This window comes from Macaca thibetana, chromosome X, assembly GCF_024542745.1.
Source record: "Macaca thibetana thibetana isolate TM-01 chromosome X, ASM2454274v1, whole genome shotgun sequence".
Classification (NCBI taxonomy): Eukaryota; Metazoa; Chordata; class Mammalia; order Primates; family Cercopithecidae; genus Macaca; species Macaca thibetana.
The window spans coordinates 131551610-131564869 of NC_065598.1; the positions used below are offsets into that span (position 1 = coordinate 131551610).

The window sequence follows — 13260 nt, forward strand, 5'->3', positions numbered from 1 at the left end:
TGTAATCTCAGCTACGTGGGAGGCTAAGGCAGGAGAATCACTTGTACCCGGGAGAGTGAGGTTGCAGTGAGCCGAGATGGCGCCAGTGCACTCCAGCCTGGGCGACAGAGCAAGACTGCATTTCAAAAAAAAAAAAAAATTTATAAAGATTCAGTGAGATTGTCCACAGAAAGTCCTCAGCAGAATCTGTTCTCTAGAGAAGATCACCATGTAAGAAGCACTAAGGTGGGTCTCTACATGGTCCCCAGCACACCTGTCTGCATTCGGTGGTGCAAGTGGACAGGGTACCATCTTAAATGGTTGAAACCTCTGAGACCAAGGAGAATGCCTGGCAACCCAGGTATACATGAGAGCCCTTGCTCATGTACTAGATCAAAGACCACACCCAATGTGAAGCAAAGTGAAACCAAAAAAAGAAAGAAAGAAAGAAAAAGCAAACATTACAGTAGACCTGTGGATAGCAAAGACCCTTTTTTTGTGGTATAGTTTTATTGTCAAAAAATGTTAAGCGCAGGGGGCTTGGAGTTGCCAAATTTTTCGATAGGTTTGAGATGTATGTGTGTGTGTGTGTATATATATATGTGTGTGTGTGTGCGTGTGTGTGTGTATATATATATATACTTAGACGGATTCTTACTCTGTCTCCAGGCTGGAGTGCAATGGCACGATCTCTGCTCACTGCAACCTCTGCCTCCTGGGTTCAAGCGATTCCCCTGCCTCAGCCTCCTGAGTAGCTGGGGCTACAGGTGCATGCCATCACGCCCAGCTAATTTTTTTTTTTTTTTTTGGATTTTAGTAGAGATGGGGTTTCACCATGTTGGCCAGAATGGCCTCGATCTCCTGACCTCGTAATCCACCCACCCCAGCCTCCCAAAGTACTGGAATTACAGGCGTGAGCCACCGTGCCCAGCCGAAGTTCTATATTTAGGAATGTTTCTTTAAAAGATGATGACCATTGATTCCCAGTCTAAGGGGCATCAGCACACAAACTTCCCCCTTCCATACCACACTTTCGCACTCCTCTGAGTCATTCTTCAAGCAATTCAGCAACTTTCAGGAAAACTAGCTAAATATGTAGTTATTTTTCCCTGCCCCACTCCTGCAGTTCCACTGAGTTATCTATAAGGTAGCTGCATCCATGGGTCTGGAGATTAGGAGAAATGTCAGAATGGAAAACTGTGGACATTGATAAATGAAGTTATGGGGGTAGTCAAGGTTGTCCAGGAATAGTCTACAGATTGGAAGAGACGAAGAAAAGAGGATCAGCAATGTTCAGGGGACAGCCAAATGAGGCAGGTCCAGCAAAGGAGACTGAGGGATGACTGAATGAATGCCAAGAAAGTATGGGCTCATGAAAACCAAAGAAGGAGAGATTTATCAAGAAGGCAAGGGTCAAATACTGCAGAGACATCAAGATGAGGATCAAAAAGCCCATGGATTTGTCAATTATAAACTTAATGGTGACTTCACAAAGGTGGATGGCTGAGGTAGGAACCTTAGCATGAACCAAGTGCACAGGAGGATATGTGCTAGAGACAGCATGAGTCCGACAGGAAGACAGACCAGGGTTTCAAATCCCAGCTCCACCATGTACTATCATGTTACTCAACATCTCTGTGCCTCTGTTCATTTGTAAGTGGAGATAACAATAGTAAATACTTAATAAGGTTGTTGTGAGGCTTACATGAGCTTAATGGTATACACCACCTAGTACAGTGCCTAGCACACATGAGGTGCCATGTTCTATCTATTGGCTCAGAGCAGGAAACATAAACCACTGAAGGTATCTCATGCAGGAAGATAATTAGTTGTCTACAAAACCACTGGGCTACAGAAGTGGAAGTAGGGGGAAGTCAGGAGGCTGCCACTGGACTTCAAGGTCATATGGCTTCAAGGTCATATCATTGCAGTTGTGATCCACATGTTAGGAGGCTGCTGCCACCACTACAGTCTCTCACTCACAAAGCTGTAAATAGACACACTGGAATGTGGAGTACAAAAGCCACAAACACATCTTTGGAATCGCCTGCTGGCCACCAAACCCCAAGAAGATAGCCTCTGCCCAACTTAAGCCTTCCAAATTTTGTTGGCAGAAGTGAACATGTATCTGAACCCACATTTTATCCAGAACCCTAGCTGGAAGGGAGTCTGGGAAATGGATTTTTCAGTCTTTATGTTTTTGGAAAGAAACAGAAAAGGGGTAGGAATGCATGTGGAGCAGCAGATAATTTCCACCTCATCAATCTTTAAGTGGAACGAATATTTTCATCCTGAGTGCTGACACCAGCATTCCAACTGCGGTCAAAATATAGGATTATCACTGATTGACAAAATTCTGCCAAATTCAAAGAGGAATCAGGACAGGAATAAATATCAAGGGATAAACTTGAGCAGGAAAATATATTTTTCTCTAATATTGAAAAGCAGATGGTGAGCAGGGATATAGTTTATAGGTTTATAGGTTTGGGCCAGAAGAAGAGAGGTAGAGAAGTTAAGGAAGGTTCTATCTCAGGCCATGTATTATCTCTGTAAAGTTGGGAGCAAATGTCATCTGCCCTGAGTGAAAAAGGCTGAGACTGGCTAGAGGGCTTGGTGAGAGCAGACTAGCTAATGAGGGAAATGAGAGAGGAAGCTGACACAGCACAAGAAATCTTTCTGCACACCGGCTAGCAAAAAAAGAAGCAAAAGACTTATTTTTATAAAGCACTGTTTATTTTTATGTATTGAAAATGTCCATTTTAAAAGTCTTCAAAATAAAAACAAGTTAGAAAATTTGAGCTTGTGTTAAGAAGGGACAGGACAGAAAAGGAACCGAAAGGCCTCTACGGGCAGCAGTTTAATTACAGGGCAACAGGAACCCATTTATTGAGTATTGTAAACAACACAACTATGGCGACACTGCTCTCAGGTTAACATGGCTTCATTTCCTTTATATTATTGTTTAGTGTGTAAGCATGGTTACCACTCTGCACAAGCTTTGTTACTCAGAGTACCGAGGGCCCCTCATCAGAAGGGCCAAGTCCCCAAAACATGCATATGTACACATCGCTACAAAATGAAGACCTTTCAATATTTTCAGCAATCAACTAAAGTATTTCATAATCACAAAAATGTTTCCTACAGATGCAGTTTGCACATTTATTGCAAGCCATTGACTAACCACAGAATGGGCAGATGTGAAGATCTGTGTTGATGTTGTTATTGGTGGTGGTAGTAGTGATGATGTTTTTAATTTTTAAGTGAAGGATGTTATATCTAAATGGCTGTGCTAAAAAACAGAACAACAGTCATTCCTAGAAATTTCTTTACTCTTCAGCTTCCAAACACGGCTGTGTGTGGTTGGCTGATGTTGGACTGCAAGAATAGTCCATTTCCTGTGGATGGTATAATTTCTGCTGTGCAGCAAGCAGACAATAGCCCTGTACCACATAGCTATGGGACCTTGAGAGTCTCAGTACCAAAAATAAAAAGGGCTCCTCGCAAGCTGGGGGTTTCAAACTTCAAGTTTTGCTTTTTCAGAGACAGGGGTGTCTCTCTGTTACCCAGGTTGGAATGCAGTGGTGTCATCACAGCTCACTGCAGCCTTGACCTCCTGGGCTCAAATGATCCTCCCACCTCAGCCTCCTGAGTAGCTGGGGACCACAGGTGTAGGCCACCATGCCTGGCTTCAAGTTTGGTTTTTAAACATTTGCAAAACCCACACTTATAGGCATCCATCAAATTTATTATAAAGGCAATTTTGATCAGCCCTTTGGCCTCACTTTCCAGTGACCTTCCCCATCTGGCCAAATTTCTCTTGTCTTTGGGGAAGAGAGGGGTGAGTGGCACTGAGCCTTAGGCCAACTTTCAACGGTGCTGAATTTGGATGTGTGCTGTTCTGTGACTGTCTTCTAAACCCGGTTTCTCACGGTTCTAGTTTCTGGGATAAAGTGGATGGTGCGATTCAATGAGCAACTTGAGTTAATCAGTCCAAATAATCCAGCACACAGCTATTAGAGGGGCCCTTTTGTTCTGGATGTACAAATTGGACCAGAAGCATATTTCTGTAAACACTGCTTAGAGTCCCACCCAAAGAGGCCAATGAATATTACAACTTCTCACAGCATATATGAGAGAGTAATAAAGTGAATGAAAGCTGTCTACTAGGGCACAATATCTCCTTAATACAGATTGTTTTGAAGGATAAAAGGTCACAGTTTGAATATGCAACATACATAAAGTAACTGCTCACAGTCTAACTACATTTTTTTAAAAGTAAGCAAAGCACATACATACTAGTTTACACACCACTTGGTACGGCTGGCTAAAAGCACTGGGGAAATAGAAAACTTACACACTAGGCAGAAGATGAGGGAAAGAAACCTATCATGCAATGGGAAAAGGCGGTCAACTCTGCTACTGAAAGGGGGGATTGTCCAGTAGAATTTGCTGATGGATTTGATGTTGGTGTGGGTGACCAGAGCTTCTGCCCCCGTGAGTTACAGTTTACATGACATAAAAGGAATAAGGGTACTACAGTTTTCTTGGTCTTAGAGACGACATAGGGCAGTAATTTTAAAACCTGTGATTGAGGGGAGGCATGTGATGGTCTAAGGAAGGGCAGCTGGATCACTGGGCAGATGTGTTTGTCCTTCATCCTACTCTAGCCATAGTCTGGAATATCTGCCTTCAGTAAATTAAGTACTAAGAGGCTTGCAGGTACAGGAAAGCACTGGGGGAAAAGTTGGGTTCACATTTAATAAGCCTTGGCCAGCTGCTTTGCAAGGGCAGCCAGCCCAAAGAATGTGACCTGAGGGCAATGGCTGTTGCAGAGGCACTGTGAACTGAAGGCAATCTGAAGACCTTTGAAGTAACTGGCCTGTGTTCCCTTTCTCTTTCTCACTGAATGGAAAAGACTCTGGGGCCATTTCTACCACCACCTCCTGCTTTTTCCCCTGTTGAAAAAGAAATGAACAGCCAACCAATAACCAAACAACAGCAAATGCCCAAGCGCGCACACGTGCGCACACACACGCACACAGAGGGGAGAGAGGGAGAGAGAGAGAAGAGAGAGGGAGGGAGGAAGGGAGGGAGAGAGAGAGAGAATGAGACTCAAACACAAAACAAAAGCCAAAGAAGTGAGCAAACTGAGTCAAATCATTCAGCGGGACATTTCAAGATGCCCTGAAGGCACACTCCACCCGGTGGCACAGTGATGGTTATGGAAGAATTGAGGTCTTGCTACTGGACTCGGCTCGAATACACTCATCTGTTTGCTTCAAAAGCCTCCGCACCAGCTTTTCTAGGTCCCTTCTTGACTTCAATTCTTCTTCCAGGCATTGCTTCATTCTTTTATTTTCCTATGATGGGGAAAGATTTCTTGATTACGAAACAGAGGGGGGCCCTTCCAAGGGCTCCTCCTGCTCATCCTCGGGGCAGCTTTCATCACTGACTCTCTTTCCTTCCTCAACCTTCCCTCCCTCAGCATCTATGACAAACCAGCCTGTCGATCCTCCTGCCTGTCTCTGGGAAACCTTTTGGATTCTTCTTCCCTGCCCTGACCCTCTTCTAATTTAACTCGCTTTTCACTTAGTGTCACTTCTCTTTCAATCCAAGTGTCTATTAAGGGGACTCCCAAATATCTCCGGTACTGACCTCATCTCCTGAGAATCGGGTCCACAATCTCAACTGCCAGCCTGGTATTTCTTTTTATTATTATTGTTATTTTGAGAGATGGGGTCTCACTCTATCGCCAGGCTGGAGTGCAGTGACATAATCATGGCTCACTGCAGCCTCAAACTCCCGGGCTTAAGTGATCCTCTCATGTACCTGAGATTACCTGGCAGCAGCTTGGTATTTCCACCTAGATATGTCACCTTAAACTAATCAGGTCCTAAAGTGAACTCAGTATCTCTCTCAACACCTCACACTTCTCCTCCTCCTGCGGTTATTGATCCCCATGAAGGGGGGTAATATTAATCTCAAAATCACATTATCGTTGTCCATAGGTTCAAACTCTGCAATATGCCATCCTTTACATTCATTTTCCTCCTCCCCAGCCTCATTGCCCTGCCTCAGTTCAAGACTCTGACAGATCTCACCCTGAGTTTTGTAAGAACCTCCTAAGTGGTCTTCTAGTCCCTGATCTCTCTCCCCTCCCATCCATCCTTCACTCTGTCACCAGATACAGTCAGTCCTCACATACAAGGCACAGTGTGACAGTGTGCATCACTGAGCCATATCGGCAGTGATGCTGGACCACATCGGCAGAAAAGCCCACAAACCATGATTAATGGTTCTCTTTACACTTACACACTGATGAATGACTAGTCTTTTCTTAAAGTCTGTTTATGGATGTCAGAGAACAGGAACGTTGTAACTAACTTTGGGACTCTATTGTGAACTACTACATGGAAATACAGGCAAGCCTCAGAAATTTAAATTCAAGGCTACATGATAAAATCAACAAACAAAACCTACCTTGATGACACAAGGAAAATAAAAATGCCCCCTTGCTACCTTCCTCCTAGGCCTTCCCTGAAAGCAAGGGCAGTGTGAGGCAAGGAAAAGAGAATGGTTCTGTTACCCAAGAAAATGACTTTTATATTTTATTACCTGCTTCAGTTCTTTGACCTCGTCCTTCAAGGCGTAAACAGTATCAACAAGGCTCCTAGAACATAAAGATAAAATTCAGAGACAAATGGCTTGCACTGAGGTACTGTTAAAATACTAAACAATAAAAGCCACTTTATAAAAATACAGATCCTGAAAAACAGTGAACTTTCTAGCTGATTGGGAATGGTACTGCTCTAAATGGCTTCCATCTTCTTCATTTTGGTGGAAGAACAACCACCACCACACATGCTTAGCCAAATGCAATGTCATTACACTTTTTCTATACTTCCCTCCTCCTTTTCTACTCACTTCCCAGCTTGGGTGAACAAAACACAAGAGACTAGGGCCCATCACTAAGTTTTTCTTTTTCTAGCTTTGTTGAGGGATAATTGACAAAGGTGTACAATGTGATGCCTTGATATATGTATACATTGTGAAGTGGTTACTACAATCAAGCTAATTAACATATCCATCTCCTTACATAGTTACCTTTCGTATGTGTGTGGCAGAAACACTCAAAATCTACACTCTTAGCAAATTTCAAGTATACTGCATTGTAAACTATACAGTCTTCCCTCCCTCGGTATCCATGGGGTATTGGTTCTAGGACCCCCATGGATACCAAAATCCACAGATGCTCAAGTCCTTAATATAAAATGGCATAGCATTTGCATATAACCAACGCACATCCTCCCACATACTTTAAATCATATCTAGATTACTTATCATACCTAATACAATGTAAATGCCATGTAAATAGTTGTTATACCATATGACTTAGGAAAAAACAATACGGTATAACACACAGTGCATACATATATCAAGACATCACATTGAACACCATTGTCAATTATTCCTCAACAAAGATGGAAAAAGAAAACCTTTATTAGGTATGAAAAAAATCTGTACATGTTCAATACAGATGCAACCATCCATTTTATCTGAATTTTTTTTTTTTTTTTGATCTAGGGTTGGTTGAATCCACAGATGCAGAGCCCATGCAAGCAGAGGGCCAGCTGTAGTCAACATACTGTACATTAGTTCTCCAGAACTTATTCATCCTGCATACCTGAGATTTGGTACCCTTTGACCAACATCTCCCCATTTCCCCTTTCCCCTCAGTCCCTAGAAACCACCATTCTGCTCTCTGTTTTTAGGAGTTCGATGTTTTCAATTCCCATCATAAGGTTTTGATTTATCTAGCTTTGGGGCAAGAATGAACATCACCTATCACATAATGAGAGGTATCAGAAGACTGCCTATTCTACAATATCTGTGCTGTGACATTGCCCTTTTCAGTTCTCCACTGCACATGACACAAAGTCAGAGGCATTCTTTCTGGAATATCCCAGTCAAATATTACCCAAAAAAGGATGAAGCACCCTGGCTGGGTTGCATAATAGCCTTTTCCTCTCTGGGTCTCTCCCTGGACAAATATTTTGGAGATCTAAGTTTTGGTTCTGATCCTGCCACTTACTAGTCCTCTGTTCTCCGGGAACCAGTTTCCTTCTCATCCTCCCTTCGTCTTAGTTTCTTTACATGCAAAATGGGGATAATAGCACATTTTCTGAAAACCTCACAAAGTTGTAAAAATGAATATAGTTATAATAAGAATTAACTATCATTATTTATTGAGTGCTAGCCTTTATACTTACTTCATTTAACCTCACAACAACGCTGAAAGCATTACCATCATCCTTATTTTACAGATGAGGAAACTGAGGCACAGAGAGGTGAAGCAACTTGCCCCAGGTCACACAGCTAATGAGTAGCAGAATTGGGAGCTGAACCACACTGTTTTTCGCTTGAGCCCAAGTACTTAACCATTTTGCTGTATCACTTCACACAGCAAATGTAAAATGCATTGACAGTGCCAAGCACCTTGAAATATGCTGTCCCATGCAAATTTAGGCCTGACTTCAGAAATGACTCAAGTTTAGACAAATGAATTATTTGGCTACTTTGTGTTAATTTTATGAGCCAGAAGGTACTTAACCTGATTTTCCCCCATTAGGTCACCCACACTACTGTGTAAAGGTAAGTCGGAGACATAATTTCCCTGAACTTCCTGTACCTCAATTTCTTTATCTGTGAAAGTGGTGAGAGTAATGTTTATCTAACCGGATTGCTGTAGGATTTTAAATGATGTCAAATATGTGAAAGCACAGCTTCTGACTCAAAACATGTGAGTGGCATCTGTCTGGGCAGGGAAATCGGTTCTGTGGCTGGAATTCCCAATCACTTCCTAAACCCATCCAGGGCACTGATGTTCCCATGTGCTCAGAAGCAGCTTAATGGCTGGGGAGCTGGCTACAAGGGTAGCTGCCAGCTGGAGCTGCTTTGGAGGGCTCTGTCACCTCTGCCTTTCCCTCCTCTTTCGTTTTGTTAGTGGGCAGCCCTCTAAAGTCTCCCAAATGCATGCTCAGCAAAGCAGGCCACATTCCCAGATAAGGAGGGGTTGTCCCTCATCACAGGCTCTCCATGTGCCCTACCGTCCTACCAGACCTTCTTGCCAGCTCCAAGATAAACTAGGCAAGGTTTTGCCTGCTCTACTCACTTTTCTTCCATGATGGTCTGGCCGTTGCTTCTGGTTTCTTCAATGATGAGTTTCTCTTCCTCAGGGAGTAGGACTTGTGGAATGGAATCTTTTCGAGTACCTACAAACAAGGGTTGCAAGAGGGAGGAGGAGGGAGAGTTACTAGTGAAGAGTAGAAATAGTGGGTGTTAGTTCCTTTCCACTATTGTTACAGAAGGGTCTTTGTTCATAGCATGTTGCCACATTACACCCAGAGGACAGTCACCCATCATTTGCTGACTAAATTTTCCTGACATGAGAATTCTAAATGGCCAAATATACTGATTCAATCTTCCCAAGGTGGGAAGCATTTTGCATTCAGAAAAATAAAGCAAAAGAGCCCCTGTAATACCTGTCCACAACCAAGACCTCCATTCTTTCCTGTTTTGCCTCCTCCAGAGCAAAGAGCTGACCAGTGATCACTCTTCCCTGCAAATCTCCAGGGAAGGCCACACTACATCCTATGCTACAGTGTTTTGTCACTGTAGCAAAAGTCAGGTTGACAGTAGCACTGCACTGAAACACAATGTGCTTTAAGGGCCTCAGAAACATCATCACTCCCATTTGTTCTCTTTACAGTCTTATAAGGTAAAGTAGATATGTCTCCTAAGACCATTTTAATCAAGGGTGGAGTGAGGTTTGGAGATTATCACATCATCAGCAAAGATGCAGATGTCCACTACTCAGAATGTCTCCAGGCTCTGGGACAGAAGAGGTGACACAACAGGCATGGGGGCCCAACCAAACAGCTCTCCTGCACCTCCCTCACTCTGGATCCTTCCTCTCAGAGCTCAAGTGCTTAATCTTTGGTCTCCCTGAGTCACTTCTAGGCCAAGTTCCTTCAGAGGTGTGTACACTCACTGCCTTCACTTGACCACCTCCCCTTTCTTGAGGTGAGATGTGTCTCTGCCTTCTCCAGTCCCTAGCACTTTGTAGGTGCTTAATACAGGTGGCCCCCCATATCCGCAGGTTTCACATCGGCAGATTCAACCAACCGTGCATTGAAAATATTCAGAAAAAACAAAAAGCAATACAAATTTAAAACCCAATGCAGTATAACAACCATTTACATAGCATTTACATTTATTAGGTATGATAAGCAATCTAGAGATGATTTAAAGTATATGGGAAGATGTATGGAGGTGATATGCAAATACTCCACGATTTCACATCAGGCACTTGAGCATTGTCAGATTTTGTTATCTCTGGGGGTCCTGGAGCCAATCCCCTGCAGATACCAAGGGACGAATATAAGTGGAAAGCCAACTGAATGACTGGCTGAATGCAGTAAGAGCCGACGGTAGTCAGTTCTAGAGAAACAGGACTTCCAGTTAGAGAGGGATAGAAGATAGGAGGTCACCACAATGCTAAATGATCTGCTGTGTGACAAGCACAGTGCCAGACATCTTCCATGTGTAAAAGGTTGGGTAGGGAGCAAGGGTGAAGATGTGTCTTTTTAAGCCAGAATATCTGGCTGCACCTCCCAGCTGCAGACCCATCCACTCCGTCAAATGTAAAAATAGGTGGTGCAAGAGGAGATGAGGTCAGATTTTGTAGAAGGGATGCTTCTGGTATCTCTTTGTCCCCCTCTCTTCTCTAGTTCTCAAAACAAAAACTGCCCTCACTTTCCTCTCCTGGTTCCTTGAAACATGTTATCAGAGCTGTGCATGCCCAAAGCCACAGCCAGGTTTTCTCTGTGAAGCAGAGTGTGACAGTCCTCTCTTCATGGCCAAATGTGTCAACTTTCACATTGAATTCCCTCCCTCCCTCCCTTCCTTCCTTCCTTCCTTCCTTCCTTCCTTCCTTCCTTCCTTCCTTCCTTCCTTCCTTCCTTCCTTCCTTTCTTTCTCTTCTTTCTTTCTTTCTTTCTTTCTTTCATTCTTTCATTCTTTCTCTCTCTCTTTCTTTCTTTCTTTCTTTCTTTCTTTCTTTTTCTTTCTTTCTCTTTCTTTCTTCCTCTCTCTCTCTCTCTTTTATTTTTTTTTGATGGAGTCTCACTCTGTCATTGGAGTGCAGTGGTCCAATCTTGGTTCACTGCAACCTCCACCTCCCGGGTTCAAGCGATTCTCCTGCCTCAGCTTCCCAAGTAGCTGAGACTACAGGTGTGCACCATCACACCCAGCTAACTTTTGTGTTTTTAGTAAACACAGGGTTTTGCCATGTTGCCCAGGCTGGTCTTGAACTTCTGGCCTCAAGGGATCTGCCTGCCTTGGCCTCCCAAAGTGCTGAATTACAGGCGTGAGCTATCATGCCCAGTAGAATGCTTCCTTTATGTCAGCCTTAGAGATGCATTACTCTGAAAGAATATGTCAAGGCACCTAAGAAATCCCCTCCCACATTCAAATGATTGGTCACTGGCTGTCCAAAATGGAGTGCTGTGGAGTATTCATTTCTTATGTAGGTGCAAAAACCTCACAAAAGGTATTCTGAATGTCTATAATAATGGGAGACAAAAGACATAATCGAAGTGACCTGGCTTTTAAAAAGCATAAAGATGAATCAGAAAATATTATCTCGCTTTCGTTTGTAACCTGAAAGTTGTTTGGGGAAATACCCTAACCCAATAGCTCCCTGATAAATTGTATACATTTTGGACAACCTCTGCTAAGCAGCTACATTTCCAGATTTTCAGAGCAACTTTGAAACTTGAGTTTGGTGAAGATTGTTCGTTTAAATATGCAGCTGATCAAAGATAGTATTTTGACTTCCTTTCCAAATCTGCCTATAAGAAGAGATTAGCATCAGTTCACAGACACAGGAACTCTCTGGGCCCTTTAATTCCTAACTAGTGCTGGTGAAGGTATCTGTGTACTTCAAAGGAGAACAACTTTTAAAAATTTTTTTCACTTCTATCACCTCCAACTCTTTTACTCTTGCATCTCTCTTTCTGGGTGAAAAACAACAGTGGGTAAACAAACCGCTTGGTAGCTAAAACCACCTTATCTGAAAGATGCAGTCCTGCACCACTCCTCTGCACTAAGTCACCTGCTTTCCACACCCTGCAACGCATCTGGGTTGCTTTTCTCTTTTTCTAAAAGACACTAAGCAGTAAAGAAGAAACGTCACTCACTAGAGAAAGTAGTTTGGGGGAACCTACTTGAGCCATGGCCTTGTTGAAAGTTTGCACTGGTGCAGTAGGCTTCGATCACTTTAAGGATCTGAGCATCCTCTTCCAGAGCAGCTGTACCTGTGAAATTTAATTCATCATGACTTTTCATAGATACATGCCTTTGGACCCTCAAAATGATGCAGTGCACTCTACTGCCTGGGACTGGCTTCTCTGACCAGTAGAGTTTGTGAAAGGCAAGAGAAAGAGCTGTCCAACGCTGTTTATGGAGAAGAGTGACAGCATCCTCATGGAGCTTTGGAGTCAGCCTCAGTGAGCTCAGCTTAGTGGAGGGCCTACTCCTGAAGCCCAGAGCTCTACATTGGGAACCAGGGTAGCGGGGTGGTGTTCTGTCAGTGGTCTCAGTGAGGCCAAAATCACAGCACTGAGCTTGTTGCTAGCTTAGTTCCCATCGATATACCCCAGCCTTCCTCTCCTTTAAAGTTCAAGGTTCACCTTTAGGAAGCTTTCCCTCATTAACCCCACCCAATTTTCTAACCAGTCAGTGTAGTCACTCATTCTCCCTCCCCCCTCCTCTTCTACTCCAAACTCATTCTTGCCATGGCTGGATGGCAGCACCCTGTGAACATGCCAATGTGCATAACCAGGTGTGGGGTGGAGGGTGAGGCATGCCAAAGCTGGGGTGGAGCAAATATTTATCCAAACTATATTCCCAGCTGATACACACAATTCTGCCACCTCTTTGTGAGACACCGCTTACTCCTTCACATGTGTCCTAAAGTACCTTGTGTCCCTAAGTACCTTGTTGACAGCCTTATAGCCAAATATGTCCATATCGACTGGCTGACCGACTTTGCAGTCTGTCTCCAAATGAAGCCATGTTTCTAGATGTGGGCAGGCTGATTCCCTGAGTAACTGTGAGCATCACTGAGTATGTGACTTCCGGAAGGACTTCAGCCTTCGGGTCTATTTAGTCTATCTCCCTGGAGAAAAATATCTCAAGTATCAGAAACTAAGAGGGAAA

General features: G+C 43.5%; 1 protein-coding gene across 4 annotated transcripts in view; it reads right to left on the bottom strand.

The window, feature by feature from the left end:
* Positions 1–2693: 2693 nt before the first annotated feature.
* ARHGEF6 (Rac/Cdc42 guanine nucleotide exchange factor 6) overlaps positions 2694–13260 on the bottom strand; it is a 119392-nt gene continuing 108825 nt past the window's right edge. For all 4 annotated transcript variants that reach the window (XM_050777205.1, XM_050777204.1, XM_050777206.1 and 1 more), the window contains 4 exons: positions 12267–12356; positions 9152–9251; positions 6595–6649; positions 2694–5339 (listed from right to left, as the gene is read on the bottom strand). In XM_050777205.1, the coding sequence (XP_050633162.1) occupies positions 5199–5339; positions 6595–6649; positions 9152–9251; positions 12267–12356 (386 nt within the window). In that variant the 3' untranslated portion in view covers positions 2694–5198. The remainder of the gene's footprint in view (positions 5340–6594; positions 6650–9151; positions 9252–12266; positions 12357–13260) is intronic.